We start from the raw sequence: 15558 nt of genomic DNA, 5'->3' as shown, positions 1-15558 counted from the left end.
TGCACCTGGTATCATAATTATTTTATTGTGATCCACAAGGATATGCACAGAATACGGTTGTGGATAAAATCGTACAATCAACTTTGTTTTCTGTAGACCTGTTTTATGGAGCTGTCCCCATGGTTCCTAGTATGGTGATCTCCATTCAGTTGAAGTGGATGTACGGGAATGTTGTAACCACTGTAGTATGTCATACTATGGGTAAAACTGACAGGTCACACACACACACACACACACACACACACACACACACGTTACACACACACACACACACACACACACACACACACACACACACACACTACATGTTCGTGTCGGGGAAATCAGTCAGGTTAGAACAAATACAGTAGTGGGCTATCTTTCTACATGACATGGACCCGCCTTGGCACAACAGTGCTACTGTTAATTATAGATCTAAGTGTCACGTACATGAAACAGTACATCAAATAGTACAGTTGCACATAATGTTTACGCAACCCGCGACAGATGTTACCACCATTCGATTATGATAAAAGATCAAGCATAAAGATGTGACTCAAAAGTGACCTGTATAACAAGGAGGCCGAACCACCAGGTATGTATGTGTGTACTGTACTGTTGCTACATACTCCAGTAAAGCTGTGTTATCAACGATATATCTGCAGTGTAAATCAGCGAAATACATACGTGAGTATCGTACCTTATGTGCTTTCTATGCTGGGCTTGAATTAAATTAATTGATCAGGCTTCAGAGGTAAACATATTATTGTCATTCCAACTTCAGAAGCCATTACTCGCCGAGTGGTATGCACAAGGCATCTTATAATACACTTAGAAAACAAGGGCAACTCTACCTAACGTTGTGGCAGTGGAACACGGTGTCAAATTAGGGTTAGACAGCGCAAACGCCTCCAACCTTTTAATCATTCTGAATTTGTCTCTCAGGTGATATTTCTCTCTGTAATATACAACTTTGATTGTTCAATATGAACTTTCAGGCAGTGACACTTAGTCACTTTGTATTTATGCAATTCCAAATGACCAATGAACATAGCTGTAACAAATTAGGAACCACATAACAATGTGGGTAATCCGAAATATTTGACCTACTTTAATTCATAGTTAACGTGGAAATCGAGTTTTCTATAAATCTCTAATTTAAACACATTCTGTGTTTTTACTGATCGAAAACGGTAATAAAGTGATACACTTTCAAACAATATCAAAACAATATAAAAGTGTTAGAACACACTTGTACTACTTCAGTGCATAATTTCGAACTGCAGAATCGGAACATCCATTCCATTTCAGTAGCGACCATTAGCTTTACAGTAATTTAGCGAAGGGCCGATTTCCTAGAATCGGTTTGAGAGGCGTGTTCAGTAACAGTACCGCGAGTGCTGAGCGTACATACTATAGTCTTAGTAACCCCTGTGCGAAACCACGCCCGCTTATAGACGCTGGCCCGGCAGTCACTCTTTATAGGACCATGTCTCCTCCGTCCGTATCTAGTACATCATTTCCAGGCATAGTTAGACATGACAAATACCTTTGATATGAAATGTCATATACTGGAGGTGAGAGCACGGTATTTTGCGATGCGAGTACAGCCCAAAAAGAAACACATCTCTAAAAGACGGATGTACGGCCATCGTGACGGATCATCTTAATTTACTCATGTGCCTTAAACGTTGCCTTTTTAAAGTCTTTTCTAGTTTACAAAACAATCACCCTGGAAGAAATCCTGTTGTCACTTGACTGCATCTACCTTGAGGTGTACTTTATGTCGTCGACTGTATGAATATGGGCATTGTCGTCGTCACGTGACATGCAGGCTATTTTAGACGTAGATCGATGCTCAGCTATTCTGTACGTGCGGCATATGTGTGCAGTCTAGGGCTATCAATAACTATCGAGAACCTTTGAGCCGAAGATACTTAGAGGCAGAACATCGATGCAATCGCCACTTATTCCTCAACAGAATCGCCTTGTAAGGCGATGCACTTGGTCCATCTTGTCTGCCAGGCATTTATGCCTTGTTTATAGAAATCCTTTGGTCGTGTAGCCACGTCTCCACAGCTGTAGTGAGTTCGTGATCATCCTCGACTCTCCTACCACGGAGGTGCTTCTTCTGACTAGGAAACAGTTGGTAGTAAATTGGAGCCAGGTCTGGAGAATAGGGCGGTTGAGGTAGGATTTCAAATCCACATTCTTTTACAGCGTCCAGTGCAACAAGCCTCATATGTACTGGAGCGTTGTCCTCGGCGCTTCTCCTTCATGGACTGTATCACTTTCTTCAGTAGGGTACCATAATATTACCCATTCGTCGTAGTTCTTTCGTGGGAGGTTCTCATCTATGTGGATGATGCCTTGGCTATCCTTAAATATGGTAGCCATAACCTTCCTGGTCGATCTGGACGACTTGAACTTCTTGCTCGGATTAGACTTGGCGTGCTTCCACGCCATTGATTCATGTTTGCTCTCAGGGTCATAGTGATTAATACACGTTTCATCACAAGTACCTAAGCTCATATGGGTTTTGTTTCAATCTGATTCTCATGGCATTAGTTATAGGGGTAAAGAACTGTAACCCCCAAAATGTAGTGGTGGGATTTACCTTAGCCTTTCTTTGGAAGAAGGAATCTATGGTGTTGTTTTATATTGGAATAAAATATGAGAGTGATAGCTGTGGGGAGGGTGGTTGGTTTCTGGTAGCTGGTGAAATAGTATCCTAATGTTTTGTGTATGTATAATAAAAAAGATAGAGTTTAATTTTGGAGAGAACTGGTGTTGCATTTTAACGAAAAGTAAAAACGTTGAGGCAGTCGAGATTAAGTGTTCATTGTCTATGGTGTTGTGTGGGTTCTGCGTCAGTGTGTGTCTGTATGGGTGATATAGTTAGAAGATAAAGCTACTGTTTTCAATTTTGCGGCCCTTTATCGTTGATTTAAGACCGTTAAATGTAATTTAAAAACCGAACACGTTAGCGCTTAATTTCAACGCATAAATTTTCTTCGAATTAGTTTGCCATTCTTGATAGACTGTTCGTATTATTTAATTGAAGTGATGTAGGGACAATGATATTTTGTTTCAGAATTGACGCCTTCCCCAAATGTTCTTTCTGTCAGCAGCAGTTTACCCTGAAGGGCCCCGCCCCCTACCTACTGCCCTGTCTACATGCTGTGCGTGAGACGTGTGTGACATCTGCAGCTGGTGGTGTGATATCATGATTCACATGTCACATGAACACGACGTTAAGGATTTAGACGTAGCTTCTGGTGCTGCTAAAGGGCGGATAGAACAACATGGGAAGAACGTGACTGCACATCATACGTCTCACCAAGCATATTTAAAGAGCATCAACAAAGCCGTGAATGACACCAAGAAGACAAGCAGTGCCCTGAAGGAGACCGTCCACCACACTTTCCATTCTCTGAGGACACAACTCGATCAAAGAGAGAAGGAACTGATCATCGATCTTGACAATCAAACGAAGCAGGAACTGTCAAATCTGCACAGCGAGCACGTTACCTCTGAAGGCGAGAGTGAACGATGCAAGTGGACCTCAGACTACATCAAGACAGTGCTCAGATATGCTTCAAACTCGGACTTTCTGACACTGGACAGTTCAATACAAGAAACAACGAAGACTCACTTGAGAACAGTTCCACCAGAGGTATACAGCTCACCTGCAGCTGCATTCAAAACGAGAGGACTTGAGAAATTGAAATCTGACATTTCTAACTTCGGGTCTGTCATTGGAGATGGATCAGCATCTGACGAACATACACTTACAGGTATTTACTTCTTACTCTGAAAATACATGTTGTATAATTGACTAATACTTCCTAGTATATTGTCAAGTATTTCTAATTATGCTTTGTAACCAAATACATAACGAGAAAATATTTAATGGCTTATTGATGTTTTTCTTAACATTGTCTTAATATCTATAAGTTTTTATTCATCCCTAAAAAGTCAGTGAAACATAAAAAGATTGATTTGTAACAGTTGTTGGTTATTTTACAGACAGAGGTACACAGACAGATAACATACATCTACCTGACCCGGAGAAGACACTCAAGCATGTAAGTACTTCATAGTAAGCCTGTTTATAGATGAATCTATAATAAAACAAGCAACTGTCACTAAGGTGACATAATCCCCCACCGGAAATCTTAAAAAATAATGAAATTTGAAGGTCGTAGTTTAAGATGAAGTTAAATGTCAACAACAAAATGACTAGTCAACCTCTGCTTGATATCTTGCTCTGCAGCTGTTCAAACACACAACTATTTTCAAGATTCAATTTGACCTTGACATGAATGCCATGGTGTAGGAAATATGCAAAAAGTAGTAATAAATAAATTGCTTATCGAAAACATTCACGAGAAGCCTTGAAAGTCTATGAAGAAAATCCGGTGAACCGTTGAAATGAAACCTGACTGGGACATTTCGCTTACTGTGATGAACCTAGGTACCAAGTATTAAAAGAATCTAGTCAACGGTTCTTAAGATATTCCACATCATGCGTACGCCAAACGCGCGGAGGGGGATAATTAGTAGAAGTGAAATATGCATACTGGTGTGTGGATTGCGACATTGACATATTTTATTTTGTTTTAAGCAGAAGCTCCAGGTTGCTACCGAGACAACACCACTACCACAGTTTGGTAACAATACTTTTCAAAAGTAACAAAAGCAAGTAACATTGCTGTATATGTCCCTTCATTTTTCATGCCATTTAATCAGAAGCCCATACCTCAATCATCTTAATCATTAAAGTAAAAATAGTTATGAATGGGTGGGAGATGGTCTCGGCTAATTTTAGCAAACGTATTTCTTAGAAATTATCTTGTGAACAGTTTTCGTCTTTTATGTCGATATGATACTGTGATACACATAATTCGCAACAACAAACAATCCGATACGTTATCAATGCTTGTTTGAAATGGACAGCAATTGAGTGGAAAGAATGATATTGAAATGTTTCTTTGCCGACATTTAAAGGACCCACATATTTTGTTGTGTACAAAGGTGGAGTGCCCCCCATGTTGAAACCAAGAAACTCCCGACTACCGAAGTTATTTTATTTGTTCTTCAAGCTAGGGAATATTTTGCAGGTGCGGGGACTAAAACCTACATTCTTGAAACAGGAACAGGGACCACGTTGACACTGCAGTTTGAGTATAATCAGTTTCCTGCATGGCGACGTTCACAACTCTATGTAACACCGTTGTGCCCCATAAACAGGATGGATTACTGGCTGAAGCGCTCGTTCAGGACGTGTAACTACAGGATGTTGTGCTTGTTGCTGCTGAATCCCTATCACAGACCTGGTACTGGTTCTATTGATGTTGCTTGCTCTTAGGCAAAGGGCACGTACGGTACTTGGTCTAGTGATGATGTGCCCCGTTTACATAGGAGATACAGTGATGCTGGAATTAACATTTTCCCGCTTACAAAGAAGATACAGTGATACTGGAATATGATATTTTCCTTGAGTAAACAGTGGGCAAAGGGCTTGGTGTAGTGTTATCCTCCCTATAAAGAACAGGCATGCTTCCAGGTGTATGCTGACGAGTGCAGTTGTATCGTGAAAAGGTGAAAGGTGTGTGGTAATTTTCGACATTCCTTCTAGAAGATGTAACTTCCGTGTCTATAAACAGAATCCCCATTTCTGTGGAACACACACGGCGCTTCAGCTACCTCTCAGCCTTTCAACTACAAATGATATGTGTACGTGAAGACTTTACCCCGATCGTGGGCGACGCGTTTATGACACTGGAAGGCAATCATTCAGTTGTACTTGTGTCGGACTTGGAGAACGTTTCAAGAACTCATGTCAGTCACAATTGTTAATGTAAATGATAATTGTTAATGTAAATAACTTTACACTAATAACAGCTAATACCAGCAACATGATTCTGGTGCGCTACAATGAATATAATGCGTTAGAGGTATTGCCACTTCACAAAATACGTCATTTAAAAAACGACCTAATACAGATATCAGATATTACAATTTAGCGCAGTCTGAAAACAGTCTCCAAATACTTGATTCACTACAGTTCAGACATGTTTTATTTATTTTTATTATAACAACTGGTTTTTCTATGTCTTATTGTTAAGTATACCGTATAAAAAGAGTTTAGAATAACACTAGTAATAGTTTTAGCATGAAATTGTGTTTATACATACGAGTTTCCATACGGAATTGTCTATTTCTGACTACTGACAGCAAACCAGCTCAACTGACAGTGTCTGACAAAATGTTTCATGGAGTGTTTATTTCATTGTCAGTCAATATAAAACTGTATGAAAAACATTTAGAATACCCATACAAATATTTTCACAAATATAATTGTGTGTATTTAAGTGACAGTGGTGATACAATTCACACACAGACGAAAATGGCGGCCGGTCAATCAGTGCGCTGTTTTGTAAACATTGAAACGAGGTTGACAATAAAATGTCTATCTTGTTGTCAGAAGTCGGAAAATTTGTCAAACTGTAAACAAAATGTATATTTCCAGGGTGCCGTTCCACTAACCGATCTTATCTAAGATCAATCTTAGCAAGTTACGCCAATTTTACAATCGTCTTAGCTAAAAGTTACACCCGTTCCACTACCCGATCTTAGGCCGATCGTAGCCGGTCCCGATCTTACGATCCGATCCAAGCTTAGATCGAGACTCTTTCGTGCGAGAGATAGAGGAATGCGAGGCACGAGTCTTCTCCCTTTGCATAGTCTAGCAAATGATGGAAGTAGTTTACGAACCAACTGAGTCAATGAGTGAGTTTAGATTTACGCCGCACTCAGCAATAGTCCAGCTATATGGCGGCGGTCTGTAAATAATCTAGCTAATATGCATAGTGTTCACTAACTTGAGCGTTCATGTTAGTGAACGCTATGTATCTTAGCTATAATTAATCGAGTCTGGACCAGACAATCTAGTGATCAACAGCATGAGCATCGATCTGCGCAGTTGGGAACCGATGACATGTGTCAACCAAGTCAGCGAGCCTGACCACCCGATCCCGTTAGTGGCCTCTTACGACAAGCATGGGTTATTGAAGTTCAATATTCTAACCCGGGCCTTCATGGGTATTTTTCCAACGAAGTGTAAACGTGGAGGAAAACCTACAGCAAAATATTAGGGTAGTGAGCACCTTGGTTTCAGGTGCAAGTGCGTGTGAACGCTGGGTATCAGGCATAATATAATAATAATAAATGCATATTTATAGTGCGCCTATTCCACATCCTTGGGCATGCTCAAAGCGCTATGTACATATAATTTACACGAGAGTATTTACAGCCGAGATTATAAATAATATATTGAGAATAGGTTTTAAGTCTGGACTTTAAAAATGTCAATTGTGTTAGAGCTTTTAATATGTGCCTGAACCTTGTCAATCAGAATAAACAAGGCGTGACGAAGCATCCTCTATAACGTATGTAGAATCTGTCAGTGGTCTTGAATAACACGGGGCCTGCCTTTAGAATCCCCCACCAAATAAGCGCACGTGAAATCAAACATATTTGTATCTTTTTGTATCAGAACATTGTTCACTTCATGACCCGTACCTATTCTTAACCATGACGTTGCAATATTGTTGTACAAATGTGTTACACCGACTCGCTCGGTTGTGTTCCCATGACGACAGTGGTCAGACTGGCCTGACATTTGTAGGGCTTCAGTGCAGTGTTTGTTTACATCACAGAAATATACAAATTCATTTCATGGGGGATTTTAGGGGACGGTCACGGTGAAATTGCTCGCTCTTTTTTTTCACATAGAATAGGAAAGCCACCATTTTGGTTTCTCTACGATTGATTTTAGCTATTCTAAGTTGGTCATGAGCAACTTAGACTTTGAATCTTAACTTTACGATTGACTTGGGTAAGATTGGTTAGTGGAACGGTATGCCGATCGTAACGTTACGCTAAGATTGGGATTTTAGGGGTTTACGATTGGCATAGGGCTAAGATCGGTTAGTGGAACGGCACCCAGGTCCTAAACTACAACTGGACGCTGCTCGAGCCAACACAAGATGGTGCCACGTAACTACAGACGGTGAGCTGGTCAACTCGCGGCACGCCACACAGCACAGACACAGCGGCAGGTTATGGAAATATTGGGGTACATGTGCCTGCACACCCATCCCCCTCACTCAATCCCCCTCCACTGTCACCCCTGTCCCACACATACCACGATACTGGGAGACCCACACTAAGGTGGGTGTGGTGCGTAGAGGGTGTAGGTGTCTTGTCCTGGAGATGGGTGTGGGGGAGGAGAGCCAGGTGGACAGTGAGGTGTATGTTTCTCGACATCGACGCTCCTGGTGTGTCAGTGTAGGGAGTTGTGTCAAACACCAGGGGAATCTCTATACCATGGTGTGGCAGCAGGGGGAGGAGGGGAAGTGTTACAGTAACACAATGTATGACACACCCGGCACACAGGCCACCCTCCATCATGGCGTTGTGTTGGATGTGGGGGAGGGGAGACTTGCCTTCATCGACCTCGAGAAAGAGGTTGTTTTAGCCAAGGTGGATGTTGAGTGGTGCGAGTCTCTTCTTCCCATGTTTGGTGTTGGGCAGCCGAGTCGCTACACAGTCAACATGAAGGTGATAAGTGGGGCAGATATCACCATGACTGACGCCAAGAAGTCACTTATTTATGACGCCTTGAATTAGACAATAAAATAACATGACCTTATGTAAACTTGTATATATGACATATCTATTTAAACTGTCAAATGCAATTGTAGTGATTGAGGCGGACGTATAAGTTGTCTGTCTATGTGCTGTTTGTTGTGTACAAGAAAGAAAAGAAGTCAGTTAAATGTGTTATTTTTCTACTTGACTGGATTCTCTTGTGCATAAGAAAGAATTTGCATTTACATTAATATTGTTATGATCGTTATTCTGCAGTAGTTGACCAGTTTATCATACATTTCATACATGCCTGGGAAATATCACAACAAATAACTGAGTCACAAATTCATCAAAAGTTGTTTCAAATCATGAATTTATCGCCAGGTTTCGTTTCTTCTCTGTAATATAAATGTTTTAAATCCCCACATGAATATTGTTGTGATGAAATTATTGTAGTTGTAAATCCACATACGCCACAGTTGATGTCAGTGAAGAAATATGATGAAAGTGATTGAAGCGGACATAGAATGTCCCCGTTTACATGTTGTGACGTGTATTCAGAACTTATTATACAATCAAGGTCGCAGAATCTTTTGGTTTCCCAATAAACTGGATTCTATTGTCAATAAAAAGTATTTCAAATCCACACATGACTAGTTTATGGATTAACTGAAGCAGAAATGTCAGACTTAGAGGGGCACTGGCTTCTTCCCAGTTGTCAAACACTGTCCGCTAAGACTCATCAGCTGTCATGGGTAAATTTGTCGGATAAAGTAACTGGGTATGACATGAGACCGGGCTGCCGTCTGTAAGGACAGCGGAAATATACTTTGACACTTTATCCGTACACACTTCTGAACACTGATAGGATACGCAAAGCCTGTAAGAAAGTGGGCAAATGCTACACCGTATGTTTCGGATTGTATGTTAAGCTCAGAGTTTGTACTTTTCGGGGTGTGGATCCCCTCTGCCATTCGAACACCTATTCTCAGAGTGAAGGACCTAATATCGAGCACGTGTGGTCTACGAAGATTCCAATGGGCATTTTGTTTATAATTTATGTCTTCAGTCAAACAAACCGACAAATATACGAGGGAGGTTCATCAGAGTGTAATTTGGAAATAATCCTGAGTGTTACAGTTTGATTTTTAAATTCTTCCCGCAATGAAAACATATTGAGACTGATTTGGGTCCTATTTTAAAATGTAATATTTACAAGTGAATATTTTGAGAATATGAAAAGAATAAACGTTTGATTTGTTTAAAACCACAATTGAGTGAGTGAGTTAAAATTCATAAAGTTTATAGTTACATTGGCAGTATTTCAGCCATATTGGGACCATAAATTTGCTATCACACATGGTAATCGTGCCCTATCTTAGTTTGCCTTTGTAGTTGTCTAATGTGCTATGTCAGTTGACCAATGAAACTTTACACATATATATGTGAGTGAGTTAAAATGTTACATCGTATCGGCAATTTTTTTCAGATTCGGGGATTTTGTTTTGCACATTCGGCACTCAGCTTGGCATTGGTATTTGGTATTTGAACTCTTATTATGCATTTCATTAACACATTTGGTGAGCGTGTGAGTGAGTTGCACTCAGCAATATGCCAGCTGTATGGTGGCGGTCTGTAAATGATCGAGTCTGGACCAGACAATCCAGTGATAAACAGCATGAGCATCGATCTGCGCAGTGGGGAACCGATAACATGTGTCAACCAAGGCGGCGAACCTGACCACCCGATCCCGTCGGTCGCCTTTTACGACAAGCATGGGTTACAGAAGGCCAATTCTAACCCTGACCTTCACGGGTATTAACACATTTGGAATTCGGAACTTCAGCGTCCATGCAACTATACTCTTTGCACCTACATCTGTCAAACCTGTCAAGCAGGGAAGAGCTTCAGGACCGTTGACTATACGCACGGCAACGTCGACGATAAATAGGTTTGACAGATGAAGGTGCGAAGAGTATAGTTACAAGGACGCTGAAGTTCCAAAATTCCAAATGTGTTGAAGAAATGCATAATAACAGTTCTAATACGGAATGCCCAATGCCAAATGCCGAAAGTGCAAACGAAAAAACCCGAATATGAAAAAAAATCAGATTCGGGATTCGAATCTCAAAATATGAAAAAAAATCAGATTCGGGATATGAATCCCGAATGTGAAAACAAATATTCAGATTCGGGATTCGAATCCCCAATCGCGAATCCGTTTCTAACTGCATGTTCCCGAGCATGAATCACGTTACTGAATTCAATATGATGACATACACACACAAACATCGACCGTCGATTCCAAACACGGGTACAACGTACGAAGCCCAATTTGTGGAGCATGATATACCTGGACGTTTCGAAAAGCTGAGTTTAACCATATATATACTCACTGATCTTCACTGACAGACGAAATCTTATAAAAGGTTGTACACGTTTTCGTTGACTGTTCGAATGCTGATCTGGGTCTATATTTTTGTACCTCTTTATCAAATGTCTGGAAACTGACATAACCAGCAACCAGTGACAGACAGCTGGTATTTCGCGTGACGAGCGAACGCTTTAACCACTAGACAACCACCCCGAATTATGATGGCACTGTCTTACTTACTTGAACACAAACTGAATCTGTTTTGATTACACCATGCCATTTAGAACGTGGTCAAATGTAACATATGCTATATGTGTGGGATATGAATATGTTTTGTTGAACCACCACGGGCATTCACAACACTCATTGTCGAAGGTGATGTAATGGGTTGGTTCTTGTAACCAAAATATCAATGTACATATCTTTCGAACCCTGCATCCGACATGATTCATGGTGCCAGTATGACGTTTGTGATAATCTAAAACGAAAGAACTATCCGTCTTATACAACGTGCGTATGTTGGTGCCAGTACGTGTGCATGCGAGCGTGCGTAGTTATACAAGTCCGACCAATGCCGGACTTGCATTGTTAGCTAACTGTGATAATTATGTTGCCGCAGTATTACATAGTAAACACATTCAGACACAATAGCCGGACTTCTAGCCAACTAGCCAGTGTGTGTTTATCCACTTAATATAACCGGACAAGGTAACAACATGTAACAGCTATTTCGTTTTATATGAAGCAAGCGAGAAGCCTATCCACCGACCTTCCACTCTCCATGGCCAGGCTCTGTCTACTAGACCACTAGACAAAGGAAGCTGTCCTTTGGCGTTTTTAATAGTTACGCTGTTTTGCATAGAAAGAGATTGGTATATTGGCATACGCTGGATTCAGAAATTTCCGACTTCTCATCAGATATGCTCTGCGATTGAAAAGAAAATAGAAGATATATCAGAGTCAATCAATGTTGACATAAAAATAGTGAATGTTTTTAGAATGCATCACCACTTGTACTTCCTTTTGACCATAGTTGTTTGGACAGTAATCACTCTTGAAAGATGATTGGTGTATGACGTGAAAATTACATGTGCACGACTTTCATTTTCAAACAAAAAAAAGACCCGGCTAGAAACAAACACTAACAATTGTGTGATGAAAGATGATTGTCAAATTTGATGGTCTTGAGTGATATATCGAACTTCTTCAAAAACGTCAAAATCAAGAATGATACCCAATGCACGTGTGAACCTGTATACATTGCGTTGTGTTTAGGTGATACAGAGAAATGGTGGTGCGTTCATAAGATGTCTGCCTTTGAAAAGTCTGTTAACGGTTATACTTCCTATCGACATTTCCCTATATTTTTTAAGAGTATTTTGCACGGTCTGATGATCACTGACAGAAATGAATATGGAGCAACAGCATGGGTTGTGAGGTCAGTAGATGCATAGTCAAACAAGAGAGAACAGTTACCAGACAAAAATGCACCGTCATATAGATCGTGATGTTGGGACCAGGTAATAAGAGTGAGGCAGATGTGTGTATGCAGGTCATATTTGTACAGCTGACAGTCTGTTCAGTTTAGAAGTCATCTTGAAGTGGTTGGTTTCATCCAGTGATTCACGTCTCAGGAAGATCATCAACGAGGAATATATGTGAGTCTATAGTTTTATAGTGAATCGTTACTTTCTCCTCCAACCATTAGTGCACGACAATGGTGATCATCAATGTTTCTATGTAACCTACTAGTGTCTCAATACTGAGTAATACAACAGCGCTGAACTGTTGTGTGTTGTGTTATATATGATAATACTGATAGAGCCAATGATTTGGTGAAGGTGGCAGGCTCTTTAGGGGAACTACGGGCTCTTCCGAGAGTGGATGTGACACTGGACAATCGTATGTATCGTTGGGTAGCTTCAGACCCTGGTAGACGAATTCGGACACAGTATGGAAACTTGAATCACCATGTAGGCACGATCATATTACAGCCATGATATTACGTGTCCTACATGAGTCACATATAAAGAAATACATTTTAGGCCAGAAACATAATTCCCATAGTAATAATTTGGACTGAAATTCATATCAGTGAAGTATTGACAAACAGACTACATCCATGGGTGGGGGCGGTGCATCTTACAGTTCCTTCCTTCTTCTTTCACTGACGTTCTCTCACGCGCACGTACACACGAACATAGATAAAGACAGAAAGGCACAAACTCACTCCTTCTCTCATTTACCTCTCTCTCTCCCTCTCTCCCATGCCCAAACACAAACTAACGGAGAGGTATTATAACTGGTAAATCACTTCATAGTTTACATCTCCGCTGAAGCAAGGGAGCTTAGGAACCGTTCATAATTTATGGCTGCTAGGGGTGGGGTGGGTGGGGTGATTTTAAGGGGCCGTCACCCATTTTGTTCTGGGGTGGTAGTGGGGTCAGCAATTTTGTACACAGGTACTAGGGGGTCAACAACTCTGTAGATAAAAATATTGAAACATTATGCTTAAAAATTATGGGAAGGGGAAGGGGTCATTGATTTTGTACATGATATGAAAGGGGGGTCACTTACTTTCTACGTACATTTTTTTGGGGTCATTCACATTGTACATGCCTCTGCATAAAAAATCACCCCCCCTTGCCATAAATTATGAACGGTCCTTTACTGCGTCACATTTTGCAATTAGAAGCAATGTTGTGTAGAAGGTTTGAATTTAGAAGGGTCGGTAAACAAAAATGAATATTACATTATACATGTTTTTAGACTTGGTTATTTACTCTCTATGTCGTGAAGTATATCGCTTTCAGGTACATATGCGCCATCTGTTGATCATACGCCTCACGTTACAACCTGACTGGTTATAGAGTACACACACAATGACAAAAGTACTCAAGCCATATAACTTTCAACCTACTGCTGTTCCGCCCCGGTGCCCTGGAGGCCTAGCTACTAATCATACTTTCGTGCACAGTAATTCGCTTCATTACCTCCATTACGTAGATCTCTGCATCACAAGCTATGGCGTTCGTTGGAAATGCACATGCCGACGTTCAACCAGTTCACGATGATCAACGATGGTGATGACGTCAGTATATCTGGCTCTACCCTCAGAACCAATCTGGAGTACCTTTGTGTGGCTGAACTCATTATCAATTTAGCTCACCCTTGTTTTTTAAACGTAGAATATTTGTTATTTTAAATTATGGCTAATTTCCCTTCCATCGCTAGCGACTGATGGGATGGTGTAAATCCAGCTAGGGCCCATGCAGGAAGCAAATGTACTGTAAGTCACCATGGGCCCTAGTATGGTCAATACCTTCAGTTGTTGGCGATTACTGGCCCATTTTCACATTGTATTGTCATAAAATAGTTTTCTACTTTTAAAGATATATGCTAGCTAGTTTTAACTCATTTTGTGATAATCTAGTGGTTTTACTCTCCTTCGTTGACAGGGCTTTATATATTATCTGTATGTATTATAAATTTAGAACTAGTTTTAGTCACGATATGGCTGAAATATTGCCGATGTGAATTTAAATTTTAACTCACTCACTCACTCACTCACTGAACTTATTAAAGTGGCCTGAAGTGGCCTCTCAGATATCTATGCGTTAAGTAAAGTTGAATAACGTGATGTATTTACTGCCATTGTTTACAATGTGCAGTGTATTTGTATTTCTGAAATGTCAAATATTTAGTGTTTGACTATGATAATGTAGAATATTTATAACGCGCCTTATCCTGCTCAAAATATAATCTGATTACTATTACCCCGAATAACCCAAGCTGCCTGTTAGGCGCTAGAAGGTTATAGTCACATGACTTATCCCACGAGGTACCCGTTTCCTGCTGGGTGAACAGGGGCAATTTTGAACAAACTCACTTGCCTGAGACCACATATGCTTCGTTGTGGGACAGGACAGAAGTCCGAGAACCTCTCAGGAGTCAAGCTGACAAACACGGTCACTCATCCAATAACTCACCGCGCCCAACGTTGCTTAACTTCAATTGATTTGCGACCTGAGCTCCATGCACAGGACCACACACCACCACTATAATGTGTATTGTTCGGTTGTATTGCAAATGCAGCATAAGAAAAGTAAAACATGTATGAGCGTTCAGTAAGAGTTTATACATAGTTGGGCTACGGGAACATTTATTGTTAAAACATAATGTGTTTAGTGCAGGCTTGCATTCTGGTTGTATTGCAAATCCAACAGGAAATAAAGCTATGAATAAATCCCTCACTTCAGCTATATACCGATTCGCATTTTGTATTCACCCAGGCGTTTATCAGCATACTAATGTCATTGTGTGAAACCAGGGGACCTTGAACACATCCATCAGCATCCAGCAAGCTTACTTTTGAACATATTAACCCTGACCATGGTGTATGGTCTTGTTGATTCAGATACAATGAAAAGCTGAGTTTTTGGAGTTTTGTACATCAAGAGATAAGCCAAGAGCAGGTTAATATTTTCATGATATCTTGGCACCCGTGAAGAGCCACCTCCTCACTCACTCATGATATCTATGTTTCT

General features: G+C 40.6%; 1 protein-coding gene across 1 annotated transcript; it reads left to right on the top strand.

Annotated features, from left to right (window-relative positions):
- The first annotated feature begins 3214 nt into the window (after positions 1 to 3214).
- On the top strand, positions 3215 to 8676 carry LOC124268563. Its single transcript, XM_046703555.1, has 5 exons — positions 3215 to 3776; positions 4009 to 4067; positions 4610 to 4652; positions 5103 to 5162; positions 7994 to 8676. Exons 1-5 carry the CDS (start codon positions 3215 to 3217, stop codon positions 8674 to 8676), a joined length of 1407 nt encoding a protein of 468 aa, XP_046559511.1.
- Positions 8677 to 15558: the final 6882 nt, after the last annotated feature.

The sequence above is a fragment of the Haliotis rubra genome, unplaced genomic scaffold (assembly GCF_003918875.1).
Source record: "Haliotis rubra isolate DU_JTF1 unplaced genomic scaffold, ASM391887v1 Scf139, whole genome shotgun sequence".
Lineage (NCBI taxonomy): Eukaryota > Metazoa > Mollusca > Gastropoda > Lepetellida > Haliotidae > Haliotis > Haliotis rubra.
The sequence above is the reverse complement of the archived record's forward strand: the minus strand, read 5'-3'. Positions and strand labels throughout refer to the sequence as shown.